The sequence below is a fragment of the Aquarana catesbeiana genome, linkage group LG07 (assembly GCF_042186555.1).
Source record: "Aquarana catesbeiana isolate 2022-GZ linkage group LG07, ASM4218655v1, whole genome shotgun sequence".
Taxonomy (NCBI): Eukaryota; Metazoa; Chordata; class Amphibia; order Anura; family Ranidae; genus Aquarana; species Aquarana catesbeiana.
This window is the reverse complement of record NC_133330.1, coordinates 171684470-171700236: the sequence shown is the minus strand read 5'-3', so window position 1 is coordinate 171700236 and position 15767 is coordinate 171684470. Positions and strand designations below refer to the sequence as shown.

The 15767-nt window shown below is 44.6% G+C and overlaps 1 protein-coding gene across 1 annotated transcript in view; it reads left to right on the top strand.

Annotated features, from left to right (window-relative positions):
- The first annotated feature begins 8705 nt into the window (after positions 1 to 8705).
- Positions 8706 to 15767, top strand: part of COLGALT2 (collagen beta(1-O)galactosyltransferase 2) — a 171499-nt gene continuing 164437 nt past the window's right edge. The window contains exon 1 of the mRNA XM_073592872.1: positions 8706 to 9027. Within this exon, the coding sequence (XP_073448973.1) occupies positions 8795 to 9027 (233 nt within the window). The 5' untranslated portion in view covers positions 8706 to 8794. The remainder of the gene's footprint in view (positions 9028 to 15767) is intronic.

Here is a 15767-nt window from a genome sequence, read left to right as displayed (position 1 = left end):
CCAGACTGTATTTCTTCCTGGATCTCATCTTTGCAGATCTCGCACATGCTCAGTGCAGCACAAGCAGTGTAATAGGTTTCAGGTCAGGTTTCCATAGCAACGGCAGTGTCAGAGGAAGTTGCCGCTCCTTCCCAGAAGGCAATGCAAACAGGAAATGATGCGATGGGCCGCGGCCAGGGAGGAGGAAGTGAAAAATGACTACAGCAGATATACAGTAAGTGCTGAGAAAAAAAATAATTAAAAAATATCCAATTCGTTTACAGTGCACAGTTTAGTGAGGGATGCTGAAGAGTTGTAAAAGTGGGTGGAACTCCACTTTAACTACCACCATCAAGCCTCAGATCAGCCCAATTCCGGCACCATCAGACCTCTGACTAGCCCAATTCCTACACCTTCATATCTGAGATCAGTCCCAATTTCTGCACCTCGATACCTCAGATCACCCCAGTTCCTGCATCTTCACACCTCAGATCACCCCAATTCCTGCAATATCAGATCTCAAATCACCCCAATTTCTGCATCTTCACACCTCAGACCCACCCTAATTCCTCCAATTCCTCCAACTAAGGTCTGTTTTGTTAGTTTATAACAGTAGTTTGTTATTTTATAAACTTACAGCAGGCCGTGGCCATTTTAAGTCTGGGCATCTGAAGCCAGACTGTATTTCTTCCTGATTCTCATCTTTGCAGATCTCGCACATGCTCAGTGCAGCACAAGCAGTGTAATAGGTTTCAGGTCAGGTTTCCATAGCAACAGCAGTGTCAGAGGAAGTTGCCGCCCCTTCCCAGAAGGCATTGCAAACAGGAAATGATGCGATGGGCCGCGGCCAGGGAGGAGGAAGTGAAAAATGACTACAGCAGATATACAGTAAGTGCTGAGAAAAAAAATTTAAAAATTCGTTTACAGTGCACAGTTTAGTGAGGGATGCTGAAGAGTTGTAAAAATGGGTGGAACTCCACTTTAACTACCACCATCAAGTTCCCCCTCTCAGGAACCCCCAACCCACCCCCTTCCCCCCACCATTTTTAGTTATATGTACTCGGCTACCTCCATATTAACCCCTTGATCGTTTATCCCCCCAACATCCATGCCAGACCCTTATCGGAGCACTCCCCCCAAACCATATCAGGCCACATGCCCTCAAAAGGGCCTCTTCCTGACAACCCTGGGCTGTGGTTGTCGGGGTCTGCAGGCAGAGGGCTTATTGGAATCTGGAAGACCCCTTTGACAAGGGGGCCCCCAGATCCCAGCCCCCCCCCCCCCATGTGAATGGGTATCTGGCACCTACCCATTCACCAAAAAATTGTCAAAAAGTAATAACCACAAGAAACAGTTTTTGACAGGTCCTGTATATTAAAAAATAAAAAATTGTGTCCCTCGATGTAAATCCATCCTCAATCACAATGCCCGCCAGTGAATAGAAAAAATAAAAATGCTCTTGTATATGTATATATATATATATATATATATATATATATATATATATATATATATATACAGTATCTCACAAAAGTGAGTACACCCCTCATATTTTTGCTAATATTTTATTATATATCTTTTCATGTGACAACACTGAAGAAATTACACTTTGCTACAATGTAAAGTAGTGGGTTTACAGCTTGTAAATTTGCTGTCCCCTCAAAATAATTCAACACACAGCCATTAATGTCTAAGCCGCTGGCAACAAAAGTGAGTACAACCCTAAGTGAAAATGTCCAAATTGGTCCCAATTAGCCATTTTCCCACCCTGGTGTCATGTGACTCGTTAGCGTTACAAGGTCTCAGATGTGAATGGGAAGCAAGTGTGTTAAATTTGGTGTTATTATCGCTCTCACTCTCTCATACTGATGACTGGAAGTTCAACATGGCACCTCAAGGCAAAGAACTCTCTGAGGATCTGAAAAAAAGAATTGTTGCTCTACATAAAGATGGCCTAGGCCAGGGGTTTGCAACCTTTCGAGCATAGTGTGCCGAAAAAGGTTTTCAAAGAAAGTGAGAGTGCCAGCAACATTAAAGTAAATGCTACAGTATAGACGACTTAATAATAATAATTAATACATTTTAACAATAATAAGAAATTAATATTGAGCTTCCTCAGATCAGCCCCAATTTCTGCTCCTTTACAACACAGATCAGCCCAATTCCTGCACCTTCACACCTCAGATCAGCCCCAGTTTCTGCACCTTCACACCTCAGATCAGCCCCAGTTTCTGCACCTTCACACCTCAGATCAGCCCCAGTTTCTGCACCTTCACACCTCAGATCAGCCCCAGTTTCTGCACCTTCACACCTCAGATCAGCCCCAGTTTCTGCACCTTCACACCACAGATCAGCCCCAGTTTCTGCACCTTCACACCACAGATCAGCCCAATTTCTGCACCTTCACACCTCAGATCAGCCCCCGTTTCTTCAGCTTCACACCTCAGATTACCCCAGTTCCTGCACCATCAGACCTCAGATCACCCCAATCCTGCACCTTCACACTTCATATCACCTCAACTCCTGCAGCTTTACAACTCAGATCACCCCAATTACTACAACTTCATACCCAGGACCAGCCCCAAATCCTGCACCTTCACACATCAGATCACCCCTGTTCCTATACTATCAGACCTCAGATCACCCCAATTCCTGCATCTTTATACCTCATATCACTCCAACTCCTGCATCTTCACACCTCAGATCACCCCAAATCAGCCCCAATTTCTGCACCTTCACACCTCACATCAGCCAAATTTCTGCACTTTCAAATATCAAATAAGTCCCAATGCATGTACCTTTACAGTAGACACCTGATCAGCTCCAGCTCCTGTGCCTTCAGACCCCAGATCAGTCCCAGTTCCTGCAGCTCCACACCTCAGATCAGCTCAATTTCTGGACCTTCACACCTCAAATCACCCTATTTCCTGCACCATCAAACCTCAGATCAGCCCAATTCCGGCACCATCAGACCTCTGACTAGCCCAATTCCTACACCTTCATATCTGAGATCAGTCCCAATTTCTGCACCTCGATACCCCAGATCACCCCAGCTCCTGCATCTTCACACCTCAGATCACCCCAATTCCTGCAATATCAGATCTCAAATCACCCCAATTTCTGCATCTTCACACCTCAGACCCACCCTAATTCCTCCAATTCCTGCACCATGAGACCTCTGATCTGTAAATTACTGCACCTTCACACCTCACATCACCCCAATTTCTGCATCTTCATGCCTCAGATCAACCCAATTCCTGCACCATCAGACCTCTGATCAGTCCAATTACTGCACCTTCACACCTCACATTACCCTAATTTCTGCATCTTCACACATTAGATCACCCCAATTCCTGCAACTTCACACCTCAGATCACCCCAATTCCTGTACCATCAGACCTCTGATCACCCCAATTCCTGCACCTTCAATAACTACTACTTTTAGAAAACACTAACTAAACACTTACATCAGGGTTCCCAAAGTCCCCGCTTACCTCAGGGCCCAAACTCCTTTTTGCATCAAGGTCCCTTGAGTCCTCCCTGTTACATCAGGATCCCCAGAGTTTCCTCTTACATTAGGGTCCCCAAAGCCCCCCCCTTACATTAGAGTCCCAAGAGCCCCCCATTAAGTCAGTGTATCTATAGACCCCCCTCATGCTATCAGGGTCCCTAAAGTCTCTTCCTCGCTTTACATTAGGGCCCCCAAAGTCTCTCCCTTTACATCAGGGTCCCTCTGCATTACATCAGGGTCCACAGGGTCCCTCCGCATTACATCAGTGTCCCCAGGGTCCCTCTGCATTACATCAGGGTCCCCCCACATTACATCAGGGTCCCCAGGGTCCCTCCTCATTAAATCAGGGTTCCTCCACATTAATTCAGGGCCCCTCCACATTACATCAGGGTCCCTCCGCATTACATCAGGGTCCCCAGGGTCCCACCATATTAATTCAGGGTCCCTCCACATTACACCAGGGTACCCAGGGTCCCACCGCATTAAATCAGGGTCCCCAGGGTTCCTCTGCATTACATCAGGGCCCCTCCACATTAATTCAGGGTCCCTCCACATTACATCAGGGTCCCTCCACATTACATCGGGGTCCCCAGAATCTCTCTGTATTACATCAGGGTCCCCAGACACTCTCTGTATTACATCAGGGTCCCCAGAGTCTCTCTATATTATATCAGGGTCCCCAGAGTCTCCCCATATTACATCAGGATCCCTCTGCATTACATCAGAGTCCCTCCGAATTACATTAGGGTCCCCTGAGTCCTCAGCATTACATCAGGATACCAAGGGTCCCTCCGCATTACATCAGGATCCCTCTGCATTACATCAGAGTCCCTCCGCATTACATTAGGGTCCCCTGAGTCCTCAGCATTACATCAGGATCCCAAGGGTCCCTCCGCAGTACATCAGTGTCCCTCCACATTAATTCAGGATCCCTCCACATTACATCGGGGTCTCCAGAATCTCTCTGTAGTACATCAGGGTCCCCAGAATCTCTCTAAATTACATCAGGGTCCCCAGATTCTCTCTATATTATATCAGGGTCCACAGAGTCTCCCCATATTACATCAGGATCCCTCCGCATTACATCAGGTTCCCCTGAGTCCTCAGCATTACCACAGGGTCCTCAGGGTTCCTCTGTATTACATCAGGGTCCCTCCGCATTACACCGGGATCCCTCCGCATTACATCTGGGTCTCCAGAGTCCCTCTGCATTACATCAGGGTCCCCAGAGTCCCTCCGCATTACATCAGGGTCCCCAGAGTCTCTCCACATTATATCTGGGTCCCCCACATTACATCAGGGTCCCTCCGCATTAATTCAGAGTTCCCCTGAATTAATTCAGGGTCCCTCTGCATTACTTTAGGGTCCCCAGGGTCCCTCTGCATTACATCGGGGCCCCCAGAATCTCTCCATATTAAATCAGGGTCCCCAGAATCTCTCTGTATTATACCAGTGTCCCCAGAGTCTCTCCATATTATATCAGGGTCCCCAGAGTCTTCCCATATTACATCAGGGTCCCTCTGCATTACATCGGGGTCCCTCAGCATTACATCAGGGTCCCTCTGCATTACATCAGGGTCCCCTGAGTCCTCAGCTTACATCAGGGTCCCCAGGGTCCCTCCGCATAACATCAGGGTCCCTCTGCATTACACCAGGATCCCTCCGCATTACATCAGGGTCCCCAGAGTCCCCCTGCATTACATCAGGGTCCCCAGAGTCCCTCTGCATTACATAGGGTCCCCCAGAGTCCCATGCTTTACATCAGGGTCCCCAGAGTCTCCCCATATTACATCAGGATCCCTCTGCATTACATCAGGGTCCCTCCACATTACATCAGGGTCCCCTGATTCCTCAGCATTACATCAGGGTCCCCAGGGTCCCTCCGCATTACATCAGGGTCCCTCCACATTACATCTGGGTCCCCAGAGTCCCTTTGCATTATATCAGGGTCCCCAGAGTCCCTCCTCATTACATCAGGGTCCCCAGAGTTTCTCCACATTACATCGGGGCCCCCATATTACATCAGGATCCCCAGGGTCCCTCTGCATTACATCAGGGTCCCCAGGGTCCCTCCGCATTACATCAGGGTCCCTCCACATTACATCTGGGTCCCCAGAGTCCCTCTGCATTACATCAGGGTCCCCAGAGTCCCTCCTCATTACATCAGGGTCCCCAGAGTTTCTCCACATTACATCGGGGCCCCCATATTACATCAGGGTCCCCAGGGTCCTGCTAAAACACTTCATCATACTTAGACCATGCACCGCATACAACCATACCCCCCCATAATCTCACACTCACCAAACCATGACTCTACCAAGCATATCCTACCTTCAATCCAACCCAGCTGTACCTCAAACGCCCAATACTCTACCACCCACAATAACCACATAATCCTGAACATGTCCAAACCACCCATGCATGTGTTTACACGTGCATTCTCACATAAAAACCACACCCAATCACCAACGCAAAAACATGCCCACAGATATATCCCCACCCGTGACAAATCGCACATCCACACCAATCAAAACACCCACACCACCATCCATACCAACACATTTGCATGCATACACACACTGCAACCACATATATAACACATGACACATGTGCTGCCACACACAAAATTTCCTGCACCTGCACACACATACCCACACACACAACTGCACATGCACATACATACACAGACTGCAACATATTCACTCACACGTCAGCCACCAAATTTGCAAAGTCATAACACCCCATTTAGGAAACAATACACTTCCAGCCAACCCTGTTCCCTGCATTCATAGTCCCATAACCCCAGCCAACAGTCACCAAAAGCAAACCAAACCCTATGGACCCATAATTTTCCAGAGGGAAAAACAAAAAAGCCAAGCCAGCAAGTACCACAAAAAGAATGTTTATACTTAGCAGCTACCAAGGAGAGCAGTCCCCCCTCCTCCTTTACAGTGTGTCCCAGGTGCTTCCACATGGTACAGGACCACAGCCATTGCCTCCCCCTTGTATCAATCCCGCTGGACCTAGCCACCCAGGAACCGTGTGTGATGTCACGCACAGCGCTGGCGCTTGGCTACCAAGCACACACGCTTCCATTCTGGGACCCAGACACAGCCAACAAGCGCGGCTCTGCTGGGAATCTATGGGGAGGTGGGGATTGCATGAAGCGGCAGTGAAAGACATGGTATTTCAACCACTGCGCTGTTAGCCAGAGCTGTCAGCAAAACTGATGACTGGCAACATGCCTCTCGTGCCAACATAAATGCAGCAGTGTGCCATGTCTGGCATGCGTGCCAGGGGTTGCCGACCCCTGGCCTAGGCTATAAGAAGATTGCCCGGATCCTGAAACTGAGCTGCAGCACGGTGGACAAGACCATACAGCGGTTTAACAGGACAGGTTCCACTCAGAACAGGCCTCGCCATGGTTGACCAAAGAAGCTGAGTGCACATGCTCAGCGTCATATCCAGAGGTTGTCTTTGGGAAATAGACGTATGAGTGCTGCTAACATTGCTGCAGAGGTTGAAGAAGTGGGGAGGGGGTCAGCCTGTCAGTGCTCAGACCATACGCCACACACTACATCAAATTGATCGGCATTGCTGTCGTCCCAGAAGGAAGCCTCTTCTAAAGACGATGCACAAGAAAGCCTGCAAACAGTTTTCTGAAAACAAGCAGACTAAGGGCATGGATTGCTAGAACTATGTCCTGTGGTCTGATCAGACAAAGATAAACTTAATTGGTTTAGATGGTGTCAAGCATGTGTGGCGGCAACCAGGTGAGGAGTACAAAGACAAGTGTGTTTTGCCTACAGTAAAGCATGGTGGTGGGAGTGTCATGGTCTGGGGCTGTATGAGTGCTGCTGGCACTGGGAAGCTACAGTTCATCGAGGGAACCATGAATGCCAACATGTACTCTGATATACTGGAGCAGAGCACGATCCCCTCCCTTCGGAGACTGGGCCACAGGGTAGTATTCCAACATGATAACGACCCGAAGCACACCTCCAAGACGACCACTGCCTTGCTAAAGAAGCTGAGGGTAAAGGTAAAGGACTGGCCAAGCATGTCTCCAGACCTAATCCCTATTGAGCATCTGTGGAGCATCCTCAAATGGAAGGTGGAGGAGCGCAAGGTCTCTAACATCCACCAACTCTGTGATGTCGTCATGGAGGAGTGGAAGAGGACTCCAGTGGCAACCTGTGAAGCTCTGGTGAACTCCATGCCCAAGAGGGTTAAGGCAGTGCTGGAAAATAATGGTGGCCACACAAAATATTGACACTTTGGGCCCAGATTGAACATTTTCACTTAGGGGTGTACTCACTTTTGTCGCCAGCGGTTTAGAAATTAATGGCCGTATGTTGAGTTATTTTGAGGTGACAGCAAATGTACACTGTTATACAAGCTGTACACTCACTACTTTATGTTGTAGCAAAGTGTAATTTCTTCAGTGTTGTCACATAAAAAGATATAATAAAATATTTACAAAAATGTGAGGGGTGTACTCACTTTGTGAGATAAAATATATTTTTTTAAATAACTTTTATAATATTAATAATTGTGTTTGGTGTTGGATACTTCAAAAGTCCACCTTGCTATATATTTTCTTCTTCCTGTTGATGATTTGGTTGTGGTACCCATTTGACTGGATCAGTTTGCACCTTTAGGAAACATGCAGCGTAACACAACCAGTATAAATGAGCCTTGAAACTACTGAAAACCGAGGTTATGACAGTACACAGTATCCAGCATTTACAGGTGAATTTGGAAAGATTTTGATTTCATCTAATCTACCAATTACGAAACATTGTAATGTGGTCTAGGAGCATTTCATCAGATTAATTTGCTGATTTCTAGTTGCTGAACTAACGCTAGGTAATTCTTTGACCAGCCAAGTATAGTGGAAATCTCTGTAACATTTTCAGGCACTGCTCCATATTTTATTAAAGTTCTCATTTATTATTCAGCTTGCTATAAAGATGTCCTGTGTATGAGTGAAATTCCAGCGGCAGACACCCTCAGCTCCATGAATACCTTTTTACTATTTAGGCTTTGTAATACATAATTTTTTAGGCCATTAAACAGAAAAGTGATGAGATTGTGAATGACATACCCGTGAAATGGATTACAGTGGATTAAACATCACTTTCTGCATGCCTGCAACTGACTCTTCTCTATTCAAACCTTGAGCCCCCACTGGTGGACTCACGCTCTCAAATTTCAGCTCCATCCCCCCCTTGCAATGCCTGTAGAGACTCAGCTCATAGAACACAGCCAGAGCAGTATGCTCATCAGCAGGCTCTATGTAACATGGCTGCGGTCCCCACTGCTTGTATATGCTTGCTTCTGCTGCCCCTTTACTTTTCCATTTCATGTGCGATAGGCGAAGAGTTGAATATCGATGAAGAAACTGTTGCTGAATCTCCCCTGCAGAAGCCGAGTGTCCTGATTGCCATCATAGCAAGGAATGCTGCACATACATTGCCCTATTTCCTGGACTGTATAGATAAACTGGATTATCCCAAGAACAGAATTGCTATCTGGTAAGATGACATCACAGTTAAAAATGCATATTCATCATCTCCTAACCTATTTCTCATCTATGTACATCTATCTTCTGAATCAGCCCCATACGTTGGCTAACCTTCATTAAAACTTCAGGAATTGCAACTAATTTACATTGGTTTGTATTGTATTTTTGACCTGGTAATGGAAACTATGCAAAAGTTACTATAATTACTGTGATCTTTAAATCAATGTTGATACACCAATTTTGTTCCAGTTTTGTGTGTGCTATCTTCAGAGTAACAATTGTAATTTCTAACGCCTTGACTACAGTATAACGAGTCTCATCATTTGTTAGTGGAATGTATAGAAGATATAAAGTATTCATTAAATGAAGCACATCCACCAGTAGTGTAGGAGGGTTAGGCTTTCAATACTTTTTTGATTGGCTGCTACCTGTACTTGTATGTCATCAGTCCATGTATTATATTTTATTGCCCTGATTTCTGATTGCCAACTATAATTCATAACAAAGTGTCATTCTGCCCAAAGTCATTTCACCCCAAAGACATGCTGGTAGGTTAATTGGCTTCTGTCCAAAAAATTGGCCCTAGTATATAAATGTGAGTTGGGGACCTTGGATTGTGGGCTCCTTGAGGGTAGGGACCGATGTGAGTGTATGATGTATGTGTGGAGCGCTACGTAAATTGACGGCTCTGTATGGGTACCTTAAATAAATAATAATAATAGACGAGCATCTTAATGAGACACAATGTATAGGGATAGGGACAATTGTAGACACGCACCCACACTCACTCAGATTGAACTGGATGGACTGGTGTCTTTATTCAACCTTACTAACTAACTAACTAACTATTTAATAAGATTGCAGCTGTCTGTTTTCCAAGACCTATAGAAATGACAAGCTGGCATCTCATTGGTTACAGCAAGCCGAATCTCTCTTATCTTTTGCTTCATTTTTTAAAATAAATCCACTCAAAAGTCTATGTTACAGCACAGTTAACTGTGATTGATGTGTGCACACTGTATCATAAGATGCGTTGTGATATGTGAAGGGGGCAAAGGCCTGACTTGAACTTCAAGCTGTAATTTGCATACATTGGCTACACTGGTTCCGAGGCTCTTGGGGTGCACAGGTACAGTTTCTCAAGCCTAAAACATATCTTGTGGCACCTTGCTGCTTGCAGTTAGGCAGTTACATTGGAGTGCTTAGTTTAAAGCCCAGACAAAAACTGCAGGAAGTGCATGGAGTGCTAGGATATCCTCCTGGTTGGGACAGCGACAGCAACAAAAGCTTGTTTCTTTAGTAGAGTGCAGAAAGTGTAGAATATCTGACAGGTTTTCAATGCCCTCTGTGCCTGCCTGGCCCAGTGAAAACATTTCTTGTGCTGGTGACAGAAAGATCAGAAAGTGAGGGTTAGGCTGTCCATATACTAGTATATTTTCAAACAAATTTTCATGCAATCGTAGGAAAATTCAATTATTCAATGATTGGGAAAATATCGGTTGAAAGTATTTCAAATTGTTTGTGCTTTTAATATTTAATATTCAAATAAATTGACTTTCCCAAACAAAAACCACATACACTGTAGAAATTAATCTATTAAAGAATAGATTTCCATCCTGTTCCATCAAATTTTCTCGTCACTGCGGTCAAAAAACGAATGCCAATATTACCCCATTAATGATTTGGACATTGAAAGGAGAAATTTTGCACAAAATTCTGCTAATGCATCTCCTAGTCCTAATGTTGACACAGACAGACATAAAAACTCAACAAAGGTGACTTTTGCCCACTATATCAAAAGCTTGACTGATGTTGGGCTTTATAGAGTTCAGCTTGCATGTATGTATGTGCAAGACAATGCTTGTAATGCAGCATTAGCATTTTGGGACATGGAGATGGAGTACAGAGCGTTGTGTAGTTGCACAATGTAGTTTCCTTTGTGTCAGCAATAGTTATGTTGACTGACAGTAGCTCTGCCATTTCATACCTATCCACAACACAGATAGCCCATGAGTGGTCATGTGACAAAAAATAACTTTAAAAAAAATTGTATGTGGATGCTCACTTTACATTCGATTTTAGACCTTCAGTCTAAAATCATACTTTAATCCACTGCAACCATTTGAAAAGGACAGTTTTTTCTGTTTGTTTGTATTTTTTGTATTTTTTTCTGGTCCCACCCTCACCACCATATTCACCTAGATAAGAATGACATTTCCCTGCTCCTGCAGCCCCCTGGAATATCCCTGTCACACATTCATGAAGTCTTCAGGAGTAAGAAGACAGAGCAGCCAGAGGGCAGGCCTGTGCGCATCATCGGACCCTGGCTGCCTGAACCCAAAAGATGCAGCCTGTTCCTGATGACTAAGGAGAACCAAGATGGCTGTGTGGGTTGAATCACCGGAACCCAGAGAGATAACACTGGTTTTGCTGGGCAGGTCAATATGTGCATTTAGGACAATGTTGCACAAAAGGTTAAAAAGAGGGGGTTAAAAAAAAGAGGAAGTAAAGGTTGCCTTTAAAGGAAAAGTATGCCCAAAGCTCTTTTGACCATACTTCTCCCGTGGGTCACAGGAGTGCATCTAGTTTTGCCCTCTTGTGACCCAGATGCAGTAGACGGAGGGCTAAAGTCTGCTGTCGGCTGACGTCAGAAAGACCCGGTCCAGGCTCTGCAGGGATCCCCACAATAATGTCAGGATCCTCCCAGATGCCTGAGCAGCAAAACACAAGAAAACATCTTAGGAGTGAATTTGTTACTTTCACATGTGTCACTTTGGAGTAGTGGTGTCACGTTGGAATAGTGATGTCACCCTCTGAATTTGAATTTCTTTAATTTCTTTTGGATTTACGACGTTGGTACACATATCACATTTATTTTTGATAATATTATAATCCTTTGTATTGGGATGCATATAACCAAGAAACGGTGCCGCATCGGTTTGAAAAAGTAGTTCCTGCACTACTTTTGGTGATTTTCTGGGGGGGGGGGGGGGGCGCATGCATAGACATCTGGTGACAGGTGTCTAAGAGGAGATATACATCATCACTTTGGGGAAGTTTGCTCTCACTTGTAAACACACCTGTGGTGTTTACTGAATAGAAAGTGAATGAGAAATCTAATCAAAGGGACGCAGGTGGCACACACACAAAAAAAAAAAAAAACTGACAGGAGTTTCAGCCTTTTCCCAACTCTATCCAAAATAGAAAAAAATGTTTTAACTTTAGATGCACTTTACTTTAAATTTACAATGACTTCCCTGGTCTGCATGTTTATTTCAGATTTAAAGTCTTGAAGATATACATGGCCATATAACCAGAAATGTAAGGAGCAATGATAGACTCATATTGCCTTCATGTTCTGTTAAAGTGTTTGTAAAGGCTTAGCCTTTTTTTTTTTTAAATACCAAACAAGATCATACTTACCTGTTCTGTGTAATGGATTTGCACAGAACGGCCCTGAACCTCCTCCTCCTCTAGGGTCCCCTGCTGGTGCTCCTGGCTCCTTTCTCTGTCAAGTTCCCCATAGAAAGTCGCTTTTTATGGGGGCACTAAGGCGAGCTCAGTCCCGAGCCCTGCTGTCTTCGTCTATTGCCCCCCCCCTTGCCCATCACTGGCTTTGATTAACAGCCATTGGCTTCCACAAGTAGGAAGTGAGGGGAGAGAAGTGCTGCGGACATGCACAGTGCTGGATTGAATGAGGGATCAGATAAGTAAAAGGGGGGATCCTGATACCTCAACATTTTTACCTTAATGCATATACATTAAGGTAAAACATATTTAGGCTTTATAACCACTACAAGTTTACTCTAGTGAACCCTAGTTTAAAACACTGCATACATGCTTTCTGCTTTCAGTTTAGCTGCCTGTGCTGATCCCCACTTGGGGGCAATTGTTTGGAATAATGAGCCTACCTAAAATCAAAAATCAAAGAGCAGATGTAAAATTTGGTCAGCAGGTAGGAAGTACATTGAATGTACTCATCCCTTATGTACAGTATCTCACAAAAGTGAGTACACCTCTCACATTTTTGTAAATATTTTATTATATCTTTTCATGTGACAATACTGAAGAAATGACACTTTGCTACAATGTAAAGTAGTGAGTGTACAGCTTGTATAACAGCAAATTTACTGTCCCCTTAAAATACCTCAACACACAGCCATTAATGTCTAAACCGCTAAACTGGCAACAAAAGTGAGTACACCCCAAGTAAAAATGTCCAAATTGGGCCCTAAGTGTTAATATTTCGTGTGGCCACCAATATTTTCAAGCACTGCCTTAACCCTCTTGGGCATGGAGTTCACAGACCTTCACAGGTTGCCACTGGAGTCCTCTTCCACTCCTCAATGATGACATCACAGAGCTGGTGAATGTTAGAGCCCTTGTGCTCCTCAACCCTCCCTTTGAGGATTCCCCACAGATGCTCAATAGGGTTTAGGTCTGGAGAGATGCTTGGACAGTCCATCACCTTTACCCTCAGCTTCTTTAGCAAGGCAGTCTTGGAGGTGTGTCTGGGGTCGTTATCATGTTGGAATACTTCCCTGTGACCCAGTCTCCGAAGGGAGGGGATCATTCTCTGCTTCAGTATGTCACAGTGCATGTTGGCATTCATGGTTCCCTCAATAAACTGTAGCTCCCCGGTGCCGGCAGCACATGACCATGACACTCCCACCACCATGCTTGACTGTAGGCAAGACACACTTGTCTTTGTACTCCTCACCTGGTTGCCGCCACACACGCTTGACACCATCTGAACGAAATAAGTTTATCTTTGTCTCATCAGACCACAGGACATGGTTCCAGTAATCCATGTCCTTAGTCTGCTTGTCTTCAGCAAACTGTTTGTGGGCTTTCTTATGCATCATCTTTAGAAGAGGCTTTCTTCTGGGAGGACAGCCATGCACACCAATTTGATGCAGAGTGCGGCGTATGGTCTGAGCACTGACAGACTGACCCCCCACCCCTTCCACCTCTGCGGCAATGCTGGCAGCACTCATACATCTATTTCCCAAAGACAACCTCTGGATATGACGCTGAGCATGTGCACTCAATTTCTTTGGGTATGGTCTTGGCCACTGTGCTGCAGCTCAGTTTCAGGGTCTTGGCAATCTTCTTATAGCCTAGCAACAATTCTTTTTTTCAGATCCTCAGAGAGTTCTTTGCCATGAGGTGCCATGTTGAACTTCCAGTGACCAGTATAAAAGAGTGAGAGCAATAACACCAAATTTAACACACCTGCTCCCCATTCACACCTGAGACCTTGTAACAGGAGGGAAAATGGCTAATTGGGCCCAATTTGGACATTTTCACTTAGAGGTGTACTCGCTTTTGTTGTTAGCGGTTTAGACATTAATGGCTGTGTGTTGAGTTATTTTGAGGGGACAGCAAATTTACACTGTTATACAAGCTGTACACTCACTACTTTACATTGTAGCAAAGTATCATTTCTTCGGTGTTGTCACATGAAAAGATATAATAAAATATTTACAAAAATGTGAGGGGTGTACTCACTTTTGTGAGATATTGTATGTCATGGTGGTGCACTGAGCTGTGCATTGTACTTCAGCACCTCCAGATTAGGACTATTGCAATGTGCATTTTTTGCACAGTGTGCATAACCTCCAGCCATCAATATCAATAAGTAAGGCAGATGGATCCACTTGTTCCCTACACAGCCTTGAACTGTTTATATAGGTAGTGCTACCAATGGATCCAAACATTGCATGCAGACTGTGTATTGCAGCAGTCCAACAATCTAGGGGTACCAAGGTAATTTAAAAAAGGCAGCTCTCTTTACCTAACCCTTATTTTTTGTCTTTGAAAGGTACAGTTATCCATTAACACTGCTACCATATACCCTCATCCATAGTCCTCAGTAAAAAGCACTCATTACCTGATTGCTGATGATGCTCATTTTGCTGCTATTCACCCTTCCCATAGTTGCATAGCCCACACTTCATTCTGTTTAGATTTTAACTTCATTGCCCAGGACATGCGGTTAGAGTAGGATAGGGAACTTACCTGGAGAATAATGGCACCAAGCTGCAGACAGACACTGTATGACACTATTCTCTCTCTATGGCATTTTCCCATCTTCATCCTGGTAATAGGAACAGAATGGAACACAAACTGCAGCAGCTTTAGCAGACCTTGCAGCAAAAGCTAAATGGTAAGAGGGCTGGGATTTTTGTTATAGAGGCTGGTCGCGGAGGTTTACTAAAATTCCCTTATCTTTCAAAAAAGTTGCACCCCAGCCTTAAAGTGGCAATACATCCAAAACCCCCCAAAATATTATACTACAGCTTACCAATTTTTGATTTAATGTCTGCTAGGTAATTTATATATATATTTTAGGGTTTTTTCCCCTTTATATCACCTGTTGTTTAGGCCAGCAAGTCTTATTTTTCTATTTCCTTTAATCGGCCAAGCTGTGCAGCAAAAGCAGCAGTAAGATGGTCAGTTCTTGTTAAATTATGTAAAACCTTTATCCCAAAAGCAAGAAAAACTCTTGCTGTAACTGCTTAAAGTGTTAGCAGGCATTCAGCTTTAGTTCCATATACTTATACTGAAAGTTTTCAAATGTTGGCATTTACCTTTAACTTGTTAGTCCAATCCATCCAAATCTGCTAGTGCCTCCAACACTACTAAAAGAAAAACGAATGCAACCACCACATCAATGGCAAGCTGTGATATATTCATTGTGTGGTTTGGGGTTTAACCCCTTGGCAAGAATAGAGCTGTGCCAGGAGC